General features: G+C 36.4%; 1 protein-coding gene across 13 annotated transcripts in view; it reads right to left on the bottom strand.

Annotated features, from left to right (window-relative positions):
• MGA (MAX dimerization protein MGA) overlaps positions 1-24,093 on the bottom strand; it is a 145,423-nt gene that overhangs the window by 7,349 nt on the left and 113,981 nt on the right. For 9 of the 13 annotated variants that reach the window (XM_043471546.1, XM_043471535.1, XM_043471536.1 and 6 more), the window contains 11 exons: positions 23,006-23,232; positions 21,661-21,837; positions 20,988-21,060; positions 18,963-19,480; positions 16,441-16,738; positions 14,543-15,169; positions 10,620-10,910; positions 8,922-10,432; positions 5,554-5,684; positions 2,701-2,752; positions 872-1,078 (listed from right to left, as the gene is read on the bottom strand). In XM_043471546.1, the coding sequence (XP_043327481.1) occupies positions 872-1,078; positions 2,701-2,752; positions 5,554-5,684; positions 8,922-10,432; positions 10,620-10,910; positions 14,543-15,169; positions 16,441-16,738; positions 18,963-19,480; positions 20,988-21,060; positions 21,661-21,837; positions 23,006-23,232 (4,112 nt within the window). The remainder of the gene's footprint in view (positions 1-871; positions 1,079-2,700; positions 2,753-5,553; positions 5,685-8,921; positions 10,433-10,619; positions 10,911-14,542; positions 15,170-16,440; positions 16,739-18,962; positions 19,481-20,987; positions 21,061-21,660; positions 21,838-23,005; positions 23,233-24,093) is intronic. The other 4 variants (XM_043471544.1, XM_043471541.1, XM_043471542.1 and 1 more) reach the window with 4 other exon arrangements.

Raw genomic sequence — 24,093 nt, 5'->3', positions numbered from 1 at the left:
CTGGAGAGCTATAGTCCATGGGGTCGCAAAGAGTCAGAAACAACTTAGGGACTAAACAACAACAATGTATATGTATAACTGGTTCACTAACACAGCTAACTAACTAACATACTAACACAACGCTGTAAATCAACTATACTCTAATAAAAACGTAAATAATAAAGTATACAAGTGGGAAAAAAAGTCAATTCCAAAAAGGCGGCTTTTCTGGCTTCTACTTCTAGGGAAAGTGATTATTTACGAAGAGCACCACTGAGTGGTATTTTCACTACTGCAAGGAGATACAAAACATTTTTTACTCTGCTTAGATTTTAATAATCAACTTTAAAATCAACTCCTATTCTAAGCAAAATCTGGTTGAAACCACCTTGTTCTAGAGGGATAAAATGCTTGCCTTATACTCTTCCAACCTTTAATTATAAGCAATTGAAACAAAATTACCTTAGCTATTATTCTACATGCAAAATTAAAACTTCTGCTAGCTTGAAAACTACAATTTCCTTTAAAGTGACTGTCAACCATTAAGAAGTATGTCAAAATAGTAGTTGTCTTGTGTCTTTCACCATGACAAACTTTTCTAAGTGCTATGGAGAACAAACTTACAGAAATTGTTGTAAACAGAGTTTATCAGTTTCTAACTTTATTTTAAAATGAATAATTAACTCTGCTGGTTCAGAATCTGACTTTCAATGAAAAGCAACTCTGATTGAACATAAAGATTTTCTTGTTAAGGGATTTATTGGACACTCACTAGTCCACATTCAAATGATAAACACAAGTTCTATTTCAATTTTCTTCCTTTTCCTTTCATGTATCTCAAGAAGATTCTTTTAGTCAAGCTCTTATTTGTCTGTCATTTACACAGACTTACCCTAGTAAGAATGAGACTTTTGGAAACCTTGGAAGAATGAAGTAACCCCAATGTGATCTTCAACTTCTCAAAGAGATCTCTCATTTCACCACGGCGGCGGCGTTCATTGGCAGTGTGTGTCCGGCGATAATACGCAAAAGCTTCTGCTTCTTTCTGTAGTTTTTCACTCCAATAATCAGGTTTTAGCTTTAGAGGAACTTGTGCAGCCTATCCAAACAAAAGATTGCCTCCTAAGTATCTTTCACATCTACCCACCCTCTTCTACCACACCAAATGGCACTGTTCTGTATCAGACACCAACCATCTTCTGCCTAGAGGATCTTAATAGCCTCTCAGTTGGTCCTCTTACTACCAGTCTTTCTTTTCTCCAAATCAACAGTGTAAATTCTAAAACATGCTAATGTGATATCACTTCTCAGCTCAAATTTCAACAGTTTTCAAATGAGGGATTGAGAAAGGGACTCTAAAAAGTTTATGTGTATAATTTATTATTGAGAGTTGCTTTTATGACACAAATTTCATGAAAAACTTGACTAGTGGAAAACAAATTTAAAATTTTTTCTTAAATACTGGAAGACCCTTTACAATTTGGGAAAGGATCAACTGCCACTCTTCCTAAATCACTGTTGTCTCCAACCATTCCAAAGTGCTGTACATTTCCTAAGCACTCTATAATCCCACACCTCCCTGTCATTACACAGGTTGCTGCCTGCACCTATCCCTTTCCACCCTCCTTTATGACTTAACAATTAAACACAAACCTTTGCATTTTTCAGGAAAGTCTTCCTTAACTCTCAGGATGCCTTAGGCTTCCTTTCTCTCTTATTTATTCTAATTCTATTTTTAAATCATTTAAAGTAGTAGATGCATACAGGGTTTAAAATATAAAAATGTAAAGAGCTTATAATGAAAAGCAACTGTGCCTTGCACCTATACCTGGATCCTTAGAAACAACCACTTTTATTCTTTGAGTTGCTTTTTCTGCCTCTTAAGTCTATATCCTAAGTTAAAAATGATACTTTTAACTATTTACTTCCTGCTATGCAGAAAAGAATTCAGTTCACCACTCTCTTGCATCTCACCATCCCATCTTCCTAATACAGATAAATCATTTAGTTCTTCTATTGATCCCTTTGCAACTAGAATATAATTCTATCTCCATTTCTCATTTCATCCACAATAGACAGTGTCTCTGTAAAATGAGGGTATCAGTACTCATATCCTTTATTTCTTCTTCCCTCTTTTATAAACCTCCCAAATCTGTAATTTGTACTTCTACATTTTTCAAAATTGAAATTAATTCTTCCACAGTGTTAGTAAGGATAAAGAGAAAATCTTGCTTAATCATGGTACCATGATATCCTACACAATATATTAAGAAAATCAAAGAAAATTTATAATCTCATGGCTCCCTGAATTGTCAGCCATTATTTCAGATAACAAGCAATTTCTTAGGTCACTGGAAAAATCAGGAGTCTAGATAAGAAAGAATGCTAGCCTATTTCACATCACATCATTACATTATACAATTAGTTTTCAAATAAGCAAATCAAGTTTCACAAATCCCATGCCCATTTTAATGCCTCTAAATTATTCTATCAACTAGGTGGGGGGGGGGGGGGGGAGCGCGACGGGGAGAATTAGGAAAAAAAAAAAAAAACAGTAGTAGTATAATTTCATTAAGGGGCAAAAAAGCTGATTATATTAACTCATTGGTAAAAACAGCCCTGAAAAGTCATAATTAATATAACTAATGTTGTTTTACCTGTAAGGACAAATGTTATCAATTTTATTAAATGAGCAATTATCATTAAATATACTGTAAATACCTTTCGACTCCTTTCAGTAGCTTTTTCATCTGCAGAGACAGGCGTACGGCACCTAAATAAAGACAGTATTTTCCAAAGTCTTATTGAAATTCAATAATCTAAGACCTATTTCAAATCTATATAAAGCCAAACCATCCCTAATTGTCTAAACTGTGACTGGCTTCTTTTCCCATATTCCCATTTGTGGCAATATGATTTATTCAACAATACCCTTTTTTCTCAAAGTCTCCAAAAAAACCCTAAAACTGCAAATTACGTTTTTCAATTGTGAAACATTTCAAACATATAAAACTGTACAAACAAAATACATAATCAACATCCAGGTATCTGTCATTCAGCCTAAGAAATAAAATATCTCCAAAATATGGGCACATTCATCGCCTTCCTTCCTTCTCATGTAGTTTTACTAGGAATGTACTGATTCATCTTTAAAAAGAAAATATTATGTAGAATTTAAGCTTGTATGTAATGTGTATCTTTCTTCAACTGATTTGTTTCATTCAACATTACATGAGATATGTTAATACTTGTAGTTTGATCATTTTAACTGCTATATAGTATTCCGAAGTGTGACTAAATTTTATTTTTTTAGTATGTTAGTAGTTATTTACGTTGCATCCAAATTTTCACAATGGCAAATGCTGAATGGACAACCCCACACATGACCCCTCGTACATGTGTGTGAACCCTTCTAGGATCTATATCTAGGAGTGGAACTGATGGATGGAAGAAATGCATGCACATCTTCAACTGTAGTCACATCACACTGCTACCCAAAGAGGTAATAACAACTCATACTCCTACCCCACCTATAGTATGTTCCCATTGTTCCACAACTAGACAACAATACTTCAGAAATCTCAATTCATCCAAACTTATGGGTATAATTTCGTAAAGTCATTGTGGTTTAATCTGCATTTCCCTAATTACTTGTGAGGGGGGAACAAATTTATGTATGTTTATTGGCAGTCCAGGTTTCCTCTTCTGTGATTTGCCCACGATATCCATTACTTATTTTTCTACTGGATCATACTGTTCTTTCCTATCTCTTTAAAATTTACTTAATTTTATTTATTTATTTTCGGCTGTGCTGGGTCTTCATTGCTGCACAGGCTTTTCTCTAGTTGCAATGAGCAGGGGCTACTCTAGTTGTGTGGTGTGCAGGCTTCTCATTGCAGTGGCTTCTCTTGTTGTGAAGCTCTAGGCTCCACACAGGCTCTAGGGCATGGGCTCCAATACTTGCAGTACATGGGCTCAGCAGTTGTACCTCCCGCACTCTAGAGCACAGGCTTGATGGTAGTAGCCCCCAGGCTTAGCTCCTCCGAGGCATGTGGGATCTTCTTGGATTAGGAATCAAACCCATGTTGCCAGCATTGGCAGGCAGATTTTTTTACCACCAGGGAAGCCCATGGATCACCGTTTTCTTACTGACTTGTAAGAATTATTTTATATCCTTGATACTAATCCTCTAACACACATTGCAAATATTTTCCTTACAGTCTGAAATCGCCTTTTTACTGACAAATTTTTAACAACTTGTTCCTTTACAGTTTGTGCTCTTTAAGTGTTGATTATTCTTGGTCCTTTATTATTCCAGTCCATAAATTTACTGAAATCTTCGTCAATGTTTTTGTTTTTTTTTTTCAATTTTTTTCAATGTCTTTCAATAACATTTTATAAAAGTCTCACACAACTTCTATCAAAAATCCCAAACAGCTTTTTTGTATTTTTAATTATATTTTGTTTGTTGCTATTGTTTTAGAACTCAATTTTAGCATATTGAACTTACATCCTGCAATATTACTGAACTTAAGTCTAATTAAGTTTTTAAGAGATTTAAATTCTTCCAATCATAACCAGCAGGCAACTGAGGTGTTTGTGTGTGCTCTCAGTCATGTTCAACTCTTTGCAACCCCATGGGCTGTGGCCTGCCAGGCTCCTCTAGCCATGGTTTTCTCCAGGCAAGAATACTGGAGTGGGGTGCAATTTCTTACTCCAGGAGATCTTTCCACCCCAGGGATGGAACCTGTGTCGCTTGCACTGGCAGGCAGGTTCTTTACCACTAACTGGGAAGTCCAGGTAATTGAAGGACCCTCCAAATAGCCCTGAAGTGAAGAAAAATACCACCATATCCCTACCTTCGACTTTCCCAGTAGGAATGAATAATTACTCTTTCTCAACTCATTGCTACTTTAGGTAGCTGATGATACAATAGCTTGAAAAGCACAATGTCTGGCACAAAAGAACTCTTACCTTCTTTCTCTCATAGCCCAATTCCTAATCAATATAAGGTTTACTAAAGCATAACATTTTTTCCTAAGTCATCTTATCATTCTCTCTGTATTTTCATTTCATCAGCTGAACAGGCAGGAAAATGTTTCTAACCATACCTCACCTGTTCAACTAGCAAAGTAACCAAATTTAGAATTTACAACCAGAACTTTATTGAGTAGTCCACTGTATCAGTTATGCTAGTTATTTCATATATTATCTGATTTAATCCCTTTAAAAAGGACATTTTCCTCATTTCATAGGTAAAGAATCTAAGATTCAGAGAGATTACACACTTGCCCAAGGTTAAATAGCTACAAACTAGCAAAATTAGTATTTTAATGCCAATGTATCAGGCTCAGAAAGCATGTTATTCACATTTATATACTGTTTCCTAGCAATAACAAGGAAGTTAATTACCTCTGAATTTCAGCTCCTTTCCTCATCTACTAATAAGAAAAAAAGCTAGAGAAATAAAGGAACTATGTCAGTTACCCAGAACTCTTGACTAGAACATTCAGTTTTGCTTATGGTCACAAAACTACAACAAAAAACAACAATCCAAAGAAAAATAAGACTTACGGCTGTTTCAAAATCTCTGTATGGACAGTTGTGCTCTTCATGTGGGCGACATTAATTTCCTCAGGGAGCTCTTCTACAGTCTCAATATCCACTTGTTCTTCATCATCCTCAATGTATTCTATACAGTTATTCTGAAATACAGCAGTCCAACAGTAAATAAAGCATTGGGAAGCAAGCACAACTAAAATTTTCAACTGTTTCCCTTATAAAGCCAACCAGTGCCAAACATTGATCTTAAACCATGAGTACTGCTAACCTTAAACCTGTTAATCTTAAAATGGAAATAAGTCATATAGACAGCATATGGTTAGGGCTAACAACTAAGAACTACATTATAAGTCACAGATATACTGAGTTGGCCAAAAAAGTTCATTCAGGTTTCTTCACAAGATGGTATAGAAAAATCTGAACAAACTTTTTTGACAACCCAACATCAGACATGATTAGACTAAAGAGACAAGAGTCTCCAAAGGGCTGTGTTGATGCTTCAATATTACTGCAAGTGGACAAATTCAAGTACAGATATATTAAAGCTGCATAAATCTAAAGATTAAATAGCAATCAAATAAAACATGGTGAGGGAGAAGGTAGAAAGCAGAAAAACTCAAGTTCTAGTGTAAAAGTGCTTCATGAAAAAAAAAAAAAAAGTGCTTCATGGTTAACCCCATATTAAACACCCACAAAAACACATTCAAGGTAGATATGGAAACAGAATATAGCCCAATCTTCTAAGTATCTCAATCCCACAGAATGAGAGCTTTTGAAGAATTTCAGATACCAAAAGAAGCCCAGGCTTGCTGTACTGCTTATTATACCAAAAGAGGAGTCAATCGGTAAGCATTTATTGAGCACCTACCAAAGAAACTCACAACAGAGGACTATATGAGAGGCTTCTCAGGTGGCACTACTGGTAAAGAACCTGTCTGCCAATGCAGGAGATGTAAGAGATATGGGTTCAATCCCTGGGTCGGGAAGATCCCCTGGAGGAGGGGACGGCAACCCACTCCAGTATTCTTGCCTGGAAAATCCCATGGACAGAGGAGCCTGGTGGGCTATGGTCCATAGGGTCACTAAGAATCAGATACAACTGAAGTAACTTAGCATGCACACAAACTATATGGATTATGGGCTATGCGGATAGAATTTCTAAGTCCACCTTTAAAAATAGTATTTATTATGCCAGAAACTAAACAGAGTATATGTCATCTATAACTGTACTGTACCAAAGAAGCACAACTCAAAATGAAGCATCCCTATCACTTTATTAGTTCTATTTTAATCTCACCGGAAAAATTACTTACTCCCAAATTACAGGCTCCCTATGGTTAACAGACATAAATGACATCATTTATGATCCCCAATTTAATCATCACCTAAATATTGTGTATTAATCAATGCATATTAAAATTAACTTTGGGAATCTAAACCAACAGAACCCCAAAAGTTTGAATGCTAATGTAGGCAGATGCTTTATAATATTTAAACTGAAGAATATGTATTACATGGCTTTAATTGGAGGCTTTGTAAATAATATCCAATTAACTTAATCAGGGAAGATTTAAATTAAAAAGGCTACTCACAACTTTCCTTACACTATTCCAATATAATGCTTAATACAGGCATAAAGCTATCATAGGTGTCAACATATACATAAATACAATGTAGAATTTAAATTTGAACGCCCTTACTTTAAAATGGCCAGTGTACCTGTCAGATTTCCCATTTGGAAGTTCAAGCAATGCTACTCTGTATGACTAAGACACTCTAAAGGTTCCATTAAGTCAGTTCTACTGAGCAATAGTTTTCACTGACTTTAAAGCAGGACTGTTTTTGACCTGTGGTTGCCAAGGGGGAGGAGTGGTGAGTAAGGGATGGACTGGATGCAAACTATTATATATAGAATGGATAAACAATAAAATCCTACTGTATGGTACATGGAACTATATTCAATATCCTGTAACAAACCATAATAGAAAAAAATTTTAATTAAAATAAAGCTGGACTGTTTTTGGTCTGATGCTTACCTAGGCTGACTTATGAGACTGCAAAAAGTGCAACAAGATTGGCAATCTAACTCCTAAATAACCTACAGATCTAAGTCCTCAAAAAGATGAGGTTATAGATAGAACGCGAGGCAAATGCATATAGAATTATCCATCTCATTTACAAATGAGACAGGTGAGGTTCAGAAATAACGACACAGAAACATTTCAATACGTAGACATTTTAGTTTTAAATGTAAACCTTTTTGCTATGTTTTATCTGCCTAAGACAGTTAGGCATTAACAGAGGAGGACCAGGTAACACAAAGAACAAATGAATCTCAAAAGGAGTGAGATTCTAAAACTGCCATGCGAGACAATCATTGCAAAGGGCCGTATTATCTGCTCCTGAACAGAGGGATACCCCACAGGCAGATGGCTATAACCTCCTTATGTTTTTACACCAGGGGAAGGGGACAGCACACCACAGGCTCCCATTTGTTTCTATAACTGAGGTTTTTGCTGGAACACAGCCACACTCATTCACTTACTACTGTTTATGGCTGCTTTCCCTCCACAGCAGCAACTGAGTAGCTGCAAAAGCAAGTCACCTAGCCTGCAGAGTCTAAAATATCTACAAACTGGCCCTTTACAAAAAAGTTTGCCCAACTCCTGCCCTATATCATACTGATGCTCAATTACTTAGTTCAGCAAATACAACTCTACACAGAAGTCTATAAAAATGGCTTCAGCAAAATAAAAAAATAAAAATAAATTATAAAGGTCAAATTACAAAGGAAGATGACCAGAGGTTAGAATATAAATTCTAGACACTAATTATTCAATTTTAGGACATGGTTAGAAAGCAACTTTAGGCAGGGTGATAATAAAATATTAAATGATGTTTTTCATTTCTCTCCAAAACAAAAAACATCTCTACAAATGCTGATAGACAAATTATCTTCCAGTTCTAAGGCCACCCATTCCCTGTTTCTTATATATATCTACCAGATAAGCTAGAACAACTTTGCATAAAAAATGTGGGAAAAAAAACACCTGAGATCAAATGGGAATAGTGATTTCAGGATTTAAAAAAAAAAAACAAAAACAAAACCTAATTTGATAGGGACTCTCAAAGCATCTATTCCCCCAAGGCTTAAACCAGCCTTCCTGTATAATATCAGACAAGTCTCAAAACACAATATAAGCTCAATAAATGTTACCTGACTGACACAGCCTAAAAACTACAAAGTCATTTAACCATGATTTAAACCTAGGCATCCAACTGAATGTATCAGGTCTTAGTTATCTTCTGGAAAAACTATTGTCTCTAATGAATCATTTAAATTCTTGAGGTTTCAGTCACAACAAAAATGGGCTCACCACCTTTTCTATATCATCAACCTCCTCACTCTGGTAGTCAGAAACAACATCCACAATCTCATCAATAGAATCATCGGTTTTCTCATTCTCATCTTCATCATCCTCTTCCAACTCCAAGACAGTGAAGTCAGTACTGCTTCTCCCACCCGTCTTCTCTTGCTTTGGTTTTATCTGTTCTCCTGAGAGCAGTAAGTGACCTTGAAAATGTCCGTCCCCTCTGCTCCCTTTGGCAGCTCTCCTGGGGACAATGGAGAAGGTTGTAGGACTAGAAATGCTACTCCAAGAATCACATTCAGTTTTTACAATTCTGGCATTCTCAGTAGTTCCACTTTTTCCAAGTAAATCAGAGATACTGTGTTCTTGTTGAAACACATCTGAATTTTCCTTACAAGTTTTTGTTTCTTTAATTAACTGCTCATTTGTCTTGTTCTTGCCTTCTTGTGAAGTTCTAACATATTTCTGGGCCAAAGGGCCCTTTAGGTGTTTTCTCCACCTCTCCCTAATGCTGTCCTTCTCCAGAGGCTCTCCACATCCCTTCTCCTTGGCCTCTGGCTTTGGATTAGATTGCTGCTCCACAACTCTACTGCCTGAAAATTCAACTTTGCTTTCTTCTTTAGAGATAATTGGAAATTCATTTGATTTTTCCTCTGGATTGTCTAAGCCTTTCTGCTGTTCCACTTTCACATCACCAAGTTTTTTAAGTTGCACATTATTCACACTTTGGACTGTCATGTTACTGGCTCTTCCAGAAATGGTCTTAACTTCTAGAACAGTCAGTTTTTCTTTGGAACTGTTACGGTTCCTAACCCCATATTCTTCCTCAACATCTTTATAGTCTTCACCTGCGTGTGAGCCAGTGCTATAGACATGCTCAGAAGGTTTAACAGCTGCAGGCCCTTCTTCTAGAAGGGATTCTTCATCCAAATGATCACCCCCATCTTCCAAGGAATCATTCAAAGTTTCTTCTGAGACAGCAGCTCCTGAGTTTTGTTTTATTATATTAGTCTCAGGCTCTACAGCTTCTCCTCCTGACTGCAGAACTTTCTTAGTTTCTTGCTCTCTTTTTAAAAAGCTTGTTTCATCTTTCTGGTCTGCATTCTGAGATTCTTTTTTCATCTGAAGTGAAGCAACATGTTGAAGAATGGAGCTGGGAACAGGCTTTTGTCCTGGGAGCTGCAACAAGGCAAAACTACCAGACTGGAGAGGAATAAGACTGGCTGTACCAACAGGCTGCCCTCCTGAACTATAGGTCAGTTTGGTTTCAGAGGCTGTTTTACTTGTGAAACTTTGTGGTTCAGGAGGGGAAATCCTCAGAGTCAATGTACCAGACTGAGACACAAAATTAGTTCCAGAAGAAAGCAAGGATGGTGCCTGAGTGATAACATTCATTGCTGGAGAAGATCCAACAGCCTGAATTACAGGATTCACAACGGAGAAAGCAGAAGGCGAAGCCGAAGAAGGTGGAGTCTCTGAAGGTTTGGAAGGAGTGGGTAAACGGATTCCCATCACAGACCCTGGTGAGGGGAAAAAAAGCATTTTAAATCACCATTGCCCACATCAAAGACTTTCAAAGTACATATTTTTTTCCTAACAGGTGATTTCAAGAGACTGGTAAGACCAATCCTGGTATATTAATATACCACATGACCAAATGATTCAAGAAAAAAGAGAAACTTATCAAAAATATCTCTAACTTTATACCTGGGTTCCGAAACATGACAGGCTGTAAGTTGGGCTGGTTATTAGATCCTCGAAGCTGATGCAAAGGGAGAAGCTGGACAATCTGCCCATTAGGGTGCCTGAATAAGTTCATTCCACTTGGACTCCTAACAGGCTGCAAGACCATCCGATGTCCCTGAAGTTGTGTGTTTGGGACAGGTCTAAGAGTAGGAGAACCCTGCTGCACTGGAATCAACAACAATCGAGGTCCAGCACGTTTCACTGTGTTAGGAGAAACCTGTGGAGGAGCCACTGGAATCTGAGGGGCATTTTCTAAAAAACAGGAAATGGAAACATAGTATCAGAATTTCCCTTTAATACTTGGGAAAAAATAATTATGACAAAGAATCTAACCATGTTACAAATAAGTACAAGTTTAAATTACAGAGCTGGCAAAATTCTGTATGTCCATGATATATGACTTACAGGACTTATGGCTGAGAACAATTTCCTTTAAACTTAAGTATTAACCAGACTTTACAGGGCCTTACATTTAGACAGGTAAAAAAAGAAAGTATCAACTGTCAAGAGGTGCATTTAAAGAGATAATACTTCTGCCTAATGAAAGAACATGGGCAGGCCTCTAAACCTGGATCTCATTAAAGTTCAACTAAATGTTCTGTTCAACTTAAAAATTCAGGCTGTCAAACACTTAACAGGCTATGACTTAGTTTAACAGGTCTTACTCAAGGAAGACAAAGTCAAAGACTAAAAATCACAAGGTACCAAAAAACCTCTTGACCTTTGAAGTTCATTGATGAATAAGCAAAGCATACAGATTTGTGAAAATTATTTTTCAGAAGGAAAAAACACACATATCCCCCCAAATGGACTGAAATTAAGAGACATCAAAGAAGCAGGGAAATAAAGCCTGGTTAAGAAGAGGCAAAACATAGATTTGAAATAGAAAAGGCAGAAATTTAATGCAGAAGATGCAAATTAAGAGATTTCAAAACATTAATAGTGCCGAAAGATGCACTTCAATGTCTGGAAGAAAACACCAAGGATATGGGAAAAAACAGTATGTGTTTTTGGTCACAGGAATAAACAAGTAGGAATAACGATAATAGTAAGCATAAATGAAAGTGATCTAATATTACCATTCAAATTACTGAACTTCTTTAATATTATTATTTTCAATTATTCTTTTTTTGACATTTTTAAATAAAAATTTTCATCAGTTTGTCACTAAACAGAAAAATTAACAAGCCAAACAAAACAAAGATTTTAATATGTAATATGCACTTTGCCCAAAAAAGGTATCAAATTTCTAAAAGAAAGTGACACTCCTTAACATTTACATGACAAATTACTATAGAAGATACAAGATTACTTTTGAAAAAGAAATAACACAAGACCAAACTGATAAAAAAAAGTGTGCAACTTTTTAAAGAAACAAAAAAAATCGTCTATCCTATGTGATTAAGAAACATGTTAAAGCATTCTTAATTTCTTGAAAATTTCTATTCAAATTGTTTTACAGAATGATTCAAAACCAAATTACTCCCAAAGCAGCCTTTAACATACACACTAAGTAAGTGATTACTTATTGCACTGTATGAGGGGAAGAAGGGAAAGACAAAGGATGGAAAGTCAAATCAAAGTCAGAGGTCTAAATCCCCGAGCTGGGATCCACTTTAGGAACCTGTAACAAAATCACATACTTCCTTAGAAGTTGGCAGTGATGTGAGTCAGCTCCATTTATAGAAGAGCAGATAAGAAAATATGCAACTAGCATTTCCTCAAGTAATATTACAGAAGATACTTTTAGGTTGTATGTCATATAGAATAACATCATATTATACTGTCAGAATTTTAATCTTTTGATTAAATACAGAAGAAATTATGTCTCTGATATTATGTCTTTAATATTAAAATTAAAAAAGATTATGCCAGTATTTTCTAACTTCCTTCATTAACAGAGAGCAGGTCACATGTTAAAAACACACAGGAGCTGGCTAGTATTTGATACTTTTTATTATTATTGGTTCATTTTATTTATTTAAGAGACTACCCTCCATTCTGGTAAATAATGTTGGTTTCCAATTACAGTAATACTGCTCCTTTTAAAAGTATATTTAAGTGAACAAATGGCTTGATTTAAATAAAAATAGTAAATCAATTATATAAGAATATAAATGGGAATCAGAGCAAAATACCTGAACATATGTTCTGAGTGACTGAAATCTGAAAGAAAATGAACTACAAAAGGTAAACAACTTCACAGTTTCATGACATAATTAACAATATAAAGAAAGGTTAGAATACATGATTTAGAAGACGTGACCAGTTAAAATATGACAAGATGTGAACTATGAGTTTCAAAAGAAAATCAAAAAGGCTTCATCAACAACAATCTTACTTTTGAAATAATATTAGCCATTTTTTGGTATGTGTGTTGATAGGAAGTAACAAAAGACAACAAAATTGACAGTCATCCACTTTTCCTTTCAACAGCACTTCAATTTACACATCCCTTCTTTCCTAAAATATCTACAGGGATTTAAACTATGCCCCTGAAGACAAAAATATTTAGTAGGAAAACTATCAATAACCAAGACAGAACTGTTGTCAGTTATTTTATTCCCCCTTATATCCTGTAGGGGCTTCCCTGGTGGCTCAGATGGTAAAGAATCTACCTGCAATGCAGAAGACCCGGCTTCAATCCCTGGGTCAGGAAGATCCTCTGGACAAGGGAATGGCAACCCACTCTAGTACACTTGCCTGGAGAAGTCCATGGACAGAGGAGCCTCTCAGTCCATAGGGTCGCAAAGAGTTGGCCACAACTAAGCAACTAACACACACACTATATCCTGCAAAGCCTCATCTCTCACACTCCTTTCCATACTAATTCTTCTTTGAGTCTACTAAGGTAACAACTTACTTTAGCTGGTTGAATTAGGATATAAAAGTGACCAAAGTGTGAACTATTTCTATTTCAAATTCACTTAAACTAAGCCAACAAGAGAAAAAATTTAATTTTAACTAAAAAGTTTACATATAAAATATCAGAGTCCTAAACAAAGAAATATGCTTCCTTATTTCTATTTCAATTAAGAGAATGTCAATAGTAATATAGGAGTTGGGCTGATTCACAAATGATTTTTACTAGGCAAGAGGACCTAGAATTTTAATCTTAAGCAAGGAGAGAAAAGGCCCTCAGCTTGGTTGCAACATAAGCAGAAGCCCACTGATCTGTCCTTTTTAAATATAAAGCAGCAGCCCTCCCACTCCCAAAACAGGGCACACCTACATTTGGTTCCCTCAGAGATGTGAGCCCTTAGCTCTCAACACACAAGAGCTGCACTTCCTCCTCCACCCACTTTAATGGCTGCTCTACTGGCTCAGACTTCCACTCCCATATGTAGCATTTCCATTCTAATGCTTTTGAATATTTTTAATTTCCTGAGAAAATCTCTAGCCCCACTAAACCATCTGTTAAGGCTGTTTATCTGGAAGGTAACAGGTTTTATTAGCATTCTGGGGCTTCCCTGGTGGCTCACTGTAAAGAATCTGCCTTCAACGCAGGAGACCTGGGTTCAATACCTGGGTTGGGAAGATACCCTGGAGGAAGAAATAGCTACTCACTCCAGTATTTTTGCCTAGAGAATTCCATGGACAGAGGAACCTGGCAGGCTAGAGTCCATGGGGTCACTAACAGTCAGACATGACTGAGTCACTTTCACTCACTCACTGGTTACAAAATTGCACAGATGTTCACTGATTGTCCTAACCCTGTATTTACCATGATGTCCATTAGTTTTAGTGTTCAGTTTTGCAGAATGTAAAGTTTTTTTTTTCTGTTATAGCAGAAACACTTGATATATATACCTATAATTCTATCAGAACCACAAAGTTATATAACCAGCTATAAAGTAAACCAGCTTGTAACATCTAGGCCTTACCTGGTCTCTGGCTCACTGGTGGACTCCCATCAATTCCCGAGAGTATAATGGGAACAGAGCTCAGAGATGAAGTTGGTGTGGTCACCATGGAAGAAGATGCAGCTGTGGTCACCACGACTATGGAGGTGGAGGCAGTGGAAGCAACAGGAAGAGTTATGGTTGGAGGAGATGCTACCAAAGACTTAGGAAAAGCAACTGAAGCCACAGGGGTAGTTATCCCAGTCGTTTTGATAAGGTTCAAAGTGGCTGTAGACTGGGTAGGTGTTACAAGGGTGCTGGTATTAGTTTCAGTGACCTCAACAACCCCTGCAGTGGTGGCACCAGAAGAATAAGTAGTTTCTTTAGTTCCCACGTCAGATAGAGCAGTCGTAGGTATCACAGCAGGAACACTTTCTAAAAACACTTGAGGGGTGGTGGTAGTGACAGCAGCAGTCACAGAGCTGCACACCTGAACTGGCTCAGAAGAAACCACAGGTGTGACGACCATTACTGGAGAAGGTCTGATACTGAACTTCTGTGGCCCTGTTAGGGGTTGGGGTGTGCTAACTCCAGGGATCTTCTGCTGCAGGGCTCCAACTTTACTCATCACAAACTGTGTGAACACACCACCAGGAGAGGGTCGAGCCGCTGCAAATAAAAATTTGCAGGTCAAAAATCTTCAGTTCTCATATTTCATCCTTGTAGTGATTGTGTTTATCAACATTTACTGTGCACCACTGGGTCTATTTCTTACAGGTATTACCTACCTGTAGTCAAACATACCTGTCCACCCAAACCTAACTTTCAAAATTCTAACAACTAAAGGGAATAAAATTGGATGTTCCTTCTGAAATTCCTTTGGTTATGCAATACAGTCAAACTGCCAAAACACTAAAAAGACTGTATAGCACAGCAGCACGCAACTTCATCATCTAAAACAGAGGAAGAAAATAAGGAAGTTGTATTCCTAATTCTAATTTTAAAATTTGTTTGCACCACTTCCTTCTGTCACAGCACCTCTACCTCTTTATTGCTGTCCTTTTACAAGACAGTGAAGTTTTGCATTTTAGAAATATGCAAAAAGACATTTCAGAAGAGGGCAGGATAAGACAATTTTTTTTTTTTTTTAAATCACCAGTTAAAGCTACCTTTTTAACAAGAGGTAGAAAGAGTTCTTTTTAAGGCAATGCCTATACTCCATCTTCACACAACTCCAGCATTTAGCCAGAGATTTCAATTTCCTATTAAGAGGAATAAAAACACAGCAAACATTTTTACTTAACATTTCTAAACAGATGTGAAAAAAACAAAAAGAGGAATCCAATAAAATCAACTGTATATACTATCAATTCTAAAACACAAATGATTTCAAGGAGGCAATTTATTACAGACTCTGAGATGTTAAATAAATTAGGTTTTTACTCACAGAATAGGGATAAATATAATAAAGCAATGTTCCCAGAATTATGTTTTACAAGAGTCTTCTACTCTAAGTCTATACCAACTCAATGCATTTTGATTTTGCTAGCTCCTTGGTTTCATAAATTCGAGGAACATACATACGATTGGTTACCAAAAACACCAGTCCTCATTGGAGAAATAGTAAATTAGGGAAAGTACTTAGGAATATGTATTCCCTTCTGCAAAACAAAATTAAAAAGCTAAGTCTTTTCCACGTTAACAAAACCAGTCTAAAAGTCTGGGAAATAACTATAAAACTAACTATAATTCAATTTATTTAGTTTTGTAGGTCATCAGAAGAGTTACTAAAAAATTAGTTAAATTCAGGCAAGATAAACATCAAGAAAAAAAAGTGCCAATTTCTATATTTCTCTAAGTTTTACAACCTCCATATCTGTATCCACTGGCCCAGCACCAAGTCACAACCCTTCCCAAAACATATAAACAGTCCAACTTACCAATTGGTCTTTTCGCTGGGACAAACGCCTTCAGATTCTTCCCAGGGCGATTTGTTGTAGTGCCAGAAGATGATGCCATTTTGGAATTGGATGTTGAAGGCAACAGGGTACGTGGTTTCCTGGATGCAGCCACCTTGGCATTGGATGCTACCTTGGAGATGACAGTACTGAGGGTTGAGAGGTCCAGGACTGAGGGTCGCAACCTGCCTGTGATATAAGCAGCTAGCCTATTGGCTGGATGCAATGCCCCCATCTGTCCCAATAGCAACTTAGCCTGCGGGTAACTCTTACCATTAACCTGAAACAAGTGGCAAAGAGAAATTCTGTAAAGATAAAATTCTCTGGCTAACTCATCTCCCTTGACAAGGGTTTCATTTTTACAAGATTTTAAAAGTCTATTTTTCAGATTTAAAGGGAAAAAGAAATGGACTTTTCCCATTTGGTATAATCTGAGTATTTAGGAGATGAAAAAATATGCTGCCATCTGATATTCTCAACTAATCACATCTCCTTCATTTTGGAAGTTTAAAAACAGAGAATCTTAGAAACTCATCATACCTGCATTCTAGATTTGTGGAAGACACAGTCAAATCTAAGGAATCATCCAATTGTTCTACTTGTCAATAAGCAATTATGGTTGAGCTATTAATAATCATCGGCATAAAAATGAGTAACTGTGTTCCACAGAATCTCTCTGATGAGACCAGAGGCATAATGAAGCTTTCTCACAAGGGTCCTTCATATTTGAAAAATATATGGAAGTCTGCTTTAAGTTATGAGAAAGTCACTGTTACAAATACCTAAGCTACAAAGTCACCTTAGTTTCCAATTTTCAAAAAAGTCAATTTTGAAGACAATTGTCTTCATCTTTTGCACAAAACCTGGACTCAAATGCTAGTTGAAATTTATTGTAGTTTTTTTTAAGTTGCCACTAAATTGTCAGAAGAAAGTGAATCAATGAATGAGGTAAAGATTTTTCTCTATTGCCTGAGTTGACAGACTGCCCATCTTACACAGGAGAATCATTTTAAAAAGAAAGAAAACAAAACTTCCCAAGTTTCTTACCTAAGTTCTCTATGTCTTATTGCTAAATGACTATAGAAGAAATCTTTTTCCATCTCTCTTTTCCATCATTTAAAGGGGGTGAGGAAGTGGAATAAGGCAGAGAAAATCCTACTCTCTAAATTAATACAGAACTAGTAAGGAGAATAGCTACACCAAGCTACTCCCTCTTCTAAGACACAAAATTACTCTGTTACTTAGGTAAAATTGTTATTTCCAGACAGATCAGGTATATATTTGCCCCGAGTTTGAGCCAAAGAATATGATCTTTCCATCCTGGAATAAACTTTCCTACACAGTTTTCCAGGCTCTGTGGAGTCTGGATCAGATACTCCTGTCTTCTCTTTTGGGACTTGCTCTGAAGACTACTCAGCAGCTTTCCCAAAGCATACCTTACAGTGGCCTGACTGCTATGCAGGTTCATATTTTATGGGGGCATTCTGAGTCCTAGACAGGAGAACACAAAATTTCTATGACTGTATTTGAAGGGGCCCTAGTCTCACTAAAATATCAGGTAAGTTGCTGTTCTCAAAGCATCAATCAGTAAATGAAACAAGGAGAAAACACTCTCGTCATTAAGAGTTTAAGAAATATCAACAGAAGCAGTTATATAGTAACTGCAATAGAAAGTTTTTAATTAGGTAGATCAGTTATAATGGTGACACAGTCCTTAACCCAGAGAAGCAGTTGATCTAGTAAAGTCAAGTAACCTTAAATTAACAGTAATGTCAGACACGACCCCACATTTGGTACTCTGATATAAAAGTGCATTTAATGTCACTGAACAAAAGGAGAAACTCTTTTGGACCTATGACTACATTTTACCTCAGAACTTTCCTTCAAAAAGGTTTTTTACATGCCAGTGTAATTTTACTAATATATCTGCCTGAAGTACTAAATAGCAAGGATATAGATATTTGCCCTATAACAAAGATTAGACTGGCAAGAACTCTATGAATCAAATAAAGATAAAACATGTAAACTGTGGCTTGATTTTTTAAAAATTTATGTATTTGAATACATCTTCCTAAATTTAAATTTTCTCCCAAGTTTTCAAACATATACTGCTTATCTTAAAAATTAATTTCACTTCATTTTATTTTAAAAGTTATCTGCTAATAATACTCCCAAGAACTAGACTGAATCCCTTACTATTCTTGCTTGACTGTCAAAATATCACTATAGCCTAGGTAGAACAGCTTAAGGGCAACTTTCTAGGAAGGCTAGAAAGAAAACTATAAGCTAATACAGGGCTCTACCTTTCCGTTTGTAAATGTGCCAAAAATTCACCATAGATATGAATCTAACCTAGGCCTATTACAAAAAGAGATGACGATTTTGTCACCCAGTTCCCAGGGAATGCAAAGATAAATAATGTAAGGCCCACAACAGGCTCTGAAAAATCAAGGTGGTACCTAAGTATAAAAAAGTGCTACATCCAGATTAAAGATAATTCTCACCTGGATAAGCCCAGATGTGCTTGAACTGGGTTTACGTTTATAGGCCACAAGCTTCCCTGCAGGAGAAAGCCCTGCATAAAAGGGCAGACCTTTGCCTCCATGTAATCTCTCCCTCACTGAATCCAGGGCATCTGTCTGCACGGGAGAGACATCATCCATTTTCCCAGGGGATAATGGACCGTCAGGAGTCTCTGATCCAGATTTCTCAGCCATATCATCTTGATCTTGACATGATGGCATAGAGATTTTCACACGAGAAGAATAAACAGGAGGATTCTTTTCACCCCGGCTCTTTCGCTGAGAAGCCAACTCAATGATGAAGCTGCCCACCTTAAGTGACTGTGGCATGTTGCTATTGATGTGCTGGGATAAGATGCTCAAAATCTTGTTCCGATCCTCCTCCCAGTTGCAGTCTGAGATGATCTCGATCAGTTTGGTGGGACCACCAGGTGACCTCTGATGCACATAGGAGGTAGAAGCTGATTCCCCTTCATTGCAGGAAGACTTCCAGCTCTTTTCTGATAAGAAATTGAAAGATATTTCTGTATTATAGCATTTTGTACTGAACTTTCAAAGATTTTCATTTTTCCTGAGTTCTCAGAAAAGTGCCAGGGGCATAGATATTCAACAGTTGCCCAGTATCCCATTCCCAGGGACTTTCAATCGTAAATTGACACAATTTGGGAGTTTTCCATGAAAAACAGAAAAAGATTTCAGAAAATCAGACTATAATAGTCTTCACTATTCTATTCACTGGGCTCTCTTAATAAAAGTGAATCCCTCTTGAGACTGCTCTAAAAAGCCATTAACTATTACATAAGAAGGTACTATCTTGCAAACAAAGTATATAACCAGGGTTAGGCTTACTTAGTATAGTGTACTCGCTATCCACATAAGCAAAGCAAAGATACTTGCAAGATGCTTTATAATATGTGAGGAGTAGGGTACTTCCCTGGTGGTCCAGTAGTTAAGAACCTGCCTTGCAATGGGGGCTATGCAGGTTCAATCCCTGGCTGGGGAACTAAGATCTCACATGCTACTGGCAACTAAGAAGTCATGCCTGCCTTGAATAAGACTGGTTGCAGTGATATAAATTTAAAAAAAAAAAAAAAAAAATATATATATATATATATATATGTGAGGGGTAGAGTCAATCGTAAAAAAAACAGCAAGAAAGATCATGTTTTTGTTGGGGAAAAAAACCCTACACTCTACACCTCTAGTTTCCACTGCAAATATTTCTGAACTACTTCTGTGCCTCTGGATATGATTGTTCCACTTCTATATTTGATGCAAGACCACTCAACTCAAGTATATTTACATTCATGGCAACACATTAACTAAATATACATTTCACTAGCTAGATTTCTATAGCAGGATCTCCCAACCAATGTGCTACAGTTATCGATACATCAGGATAGCCATCCCCTCAGCCTTCAGGGTGATCATGCTAACAGGCACCCCCTCCACTTGCCTCAATGTGCTAGCAACGTTATCATTTTTGTATGTTTATCATGCCATAAAAAGTTTAGGAAACACTGCTGCTTAAATGTCTGATGTCTTAAGAAGCAAAATCAAAAACAAATAGTTAATCCCTAGACACTACCTTAATCATACTAATTCTAGCAGTAACTAAATCTAGATAAATCAGTGATACTCCTTCCTTTCTCCCTCTGTATTCTCCAACTGCAGCAACTATTGAGAATCTCAGGTAAAATTTCAGTTAACTAATGATGTCAATATTGCTGAGGTTTGTAAAGAAGTTTTAAAAAAAATCACCGACCTCATCCTAAATGTTTCTTACAACATACCATACCACAAATACCAACAAATTGTATTTCTTAAAACAGGAGTGATAAACACAGCAAATAACTGGGGAAAAACTTACCTACAGTCTCTATTTTTACCAAAACTAGAAACAAGGTAGGTAGACATGCTCTGGGGGTTCCCCCCCATTATTAGTATAATCCAGATCTATATATTAATAATTACTATTGAATGATAAGTCATAGTTTTCATTCTGACCTTGTGATTTATCAGAATCATCCTCCAGGTCACAAGTGAGTGGTTTCAAAGGCTGCTGTTCAGAAGCTGGCTCCTGACAAAAAGAACACCACAAATACTTCAATTCAACATATATTTAATATCAAGAGACTAGGACATAAGAATTAAATCTCTCAAGAAAGCCTAAACTAATATAAAAATTAAAGTACTCAAAGGACATCTTGACATCAACATGCACAGCTGCATTACCACCACACTATACAACCATAAAAACAAGTAGTCTTGCTGTTTAACGTCTGTGACTGAGTTACCAAGAAAACAATTAACATTGCATTTATAGTGTAATTCTAATAAAGAAGGAAAAATATTTGCTGTTTAATGAAACAAGTTTCAACTATTTAGAAAATTCACCAATGCAGAAAGATGCAAATCCTAATAAACCACATTATTAAAACCAACAATGTTTAAATTTTCAAAACTACTCCAACATCAGAAAGAGTAATGCTTTTAAAATGACCTTAAGGGAATATGCTCTAGAACAGGTATGCAGAGAAACATAAATTGATATGCACATTATGTAAACCTTCTCTGCCCCTAAAGAATTACTTCATACTATTCCAACAGTAACAAATTCTAATACTAGCAATAAGGAATTGGAAGTTAAAAAGAGAAATCTATGCCATAAGGAATTCACCTTTACACTACAGTTCTCATGACTAGAATGACATGAGTCCTGCTGCTGAAATGATGGGGATGGTGATGGTGATGGTTCTCTCTCTTCCTCTTTTTTTCGTTCATACACTCGAACTCGGGCACAAGTCATCATACTTTCAAAGTACAAGTAGACTGGATCCTTGTCTTCTTCCCGAATCTGTAAGTTTCATACAACAAAACATTCCAAATATTGGGGGGAAAAGTCTCCAGGATTCCAAAAGGAAAAGGATGTAATCTTTGCTTTTATTACAACACTTAAAAATTTTTAATGCAAACTTTAAATAGTACAATTACGGTTTGTATGTGCTGCCTCTTGGGGCAGTCAGAAAGGATCTGTTTCTCTTTCAAGAAAATTCAGCAGACCACAGCACTGCTTCTCAAATTATCTGCAGTGAAGGATAAATTTCTTAATTACCTGTCACACACAGATATTTTTGGAAAAGACAGTAAAATAAATTACTAGGAAAACAAAGATCAAGTTTTTCAGTATTAGATTTAATAGATTAAAATTCCTCTATCAACTTGTGGCACAGATTTACTAATAATCAGAGCTGCTTAAACTATTAACACAAGAGAAGCATCAGATCTTCTACCTATGGTCTTCACCTGGTCATGCAACTATTATTTTAAACCTTGAACTTTATTGTATATAAAGACAATTTGCTTTAAAAAGAACAGTTACTCTTTAAAGTTTCTTCCTAATACTTTTCTGATGGTGTGTACTACATCTCAATCACTCAATATTCTATACTACAGGAGTAACAGAACATTTAGAAGACTTTTGCCAAGTCATTTTTTTAAAGCCAATTTGATATGATCCTCCTAAAGAGAGATTTAGCTATCTTTAAGAATTATAGTAATTCTGCACAGGTCCATGTACAGCTTTTCTTCAGTAGTAAATACTATAGTACTATACGATCCTCAGTTGGTTGAGTCCACACATGCAGAACCACAGGCACAAAGAGCTATCTGTAACATTACACGCGGACTTTCGACTGCACAAAGGGTCTACACTCCAAACCCTCCCTGTTGTTCAAGGGTCAATCATACTACTATTCACTCTACTTTTATGACATTTTAAAAATTAATTTATTTTTTATTGAAGGATATTGCTTTACAGAATTTTGCTGTTTTCTGTCAACTTTTATGACACTTTTTAAATGCCATCAATTAAACTGACTAAATCAGAAAAGGGAGATGGCTTGCAGACATATTACCTGAAAGCACCATGATTCACAAAATACAAACCAAAAATCTGGTTGAAACCCATTACCTTTACAAATGATTTTTATAACTTTCAATAAAAGATGTAACTCCAAGCTTACCACAGGATTGGGTTTGGGAGTATATGCCCTCGCAGGTTTAATTCCAGTGAGCAGTTTGCCCTTCACAGTAGTAGATGAAACTTCTGGCTGAGGCAACAACAAAGGTCTCATAGGCTCAATGACAGAAGGCGTTGGGATGTACACTGGCTCTGGGTCTACTTCACCTTCTACTTTCACCCAGAGTGGGTAATGTCGGACAGGCTGCTCAGGTTCTGTTTCACAGATAGCTTAACAAAAAGAAGGGTAAGACAAAAGTTCACTGAGGCATTGTCAAAACAAAATATTCGCCCTCATACAAAGCATTAACTCATTAAAATAATCAAACAGATAAGATACCCCCTAAGAAACCTTTAGTTGGCCCTCATGAACCTTAATTAATTTATCTATTAACCCAAGTATTTATTGAATACCTATTATAAATCAGACACTGTTTTAGATCCTAGAGTAAAAACGGCTATGACTAAAACAAAGTTCTTGCCTTCACAGAGTTTATAATCCACAGGAGAAAACAATCTAATAAACATATAGTATCAAGTAATAAGAACAACATAGAAAAATACAGATGGATAAATATAGGAGTTAAGAGGAGATGCTATTATAATTAACATGATCAGAAGAGGCTTCTTCTATTATCCTGGAAAGATAATCATTCTGTACTATCCTTTTTAATTTTACAACTAACAAGTACTTTTTGAACCTTACTATCTACAGATTCTAAGCACTTACTATGTTTTAATTCATGTAACTGTAACAATAGTCCTTGAGATATTATTATTCCCATTTGGTTCCAAATAGGGAAAGGAGTATGTCACAGTTGTATATTGTCACCCTGCTTATTTAACTATATGCAGAGTACATTATGAGAAACGCTGGGCTGGATGAAGCACAAGCTGGAATCAAGACTGCCGGGAGAAATAGCAATAACCTCAGATATGCAGATGACACCACCCTTATGGCAGAAAGTGAAGAACTAAAGAGCCTCTTGATCAAAGTGAAAGAGGACAGTGAAAAAGTTGGCTTAAAACTCAACATTCAGAAAACTAAGATCATGCATCTGGTCCCATCACTGCATGGCAAATAGATGGGGA

The sequence above is a fragment of the Cervus canadensis genome, chromosome 6 (assembly GCF_019320065.1).
Source record: "Cervus canadensis isolate Bull #8, Minnesota chromosome 6, ASM1932006v1, whole genome shotgun sequence".
NCBI lineage: Eukaryota > Metazoa > Chordata > Mammalia > Artiodactyla > Cervidae > Cervus > Cervus canadensis.
The sequence above is the reverse complement of the archived record's forward strand: the minus strand, read 5'-3'. Positions and strand labels throughout refer to the sequence as shown.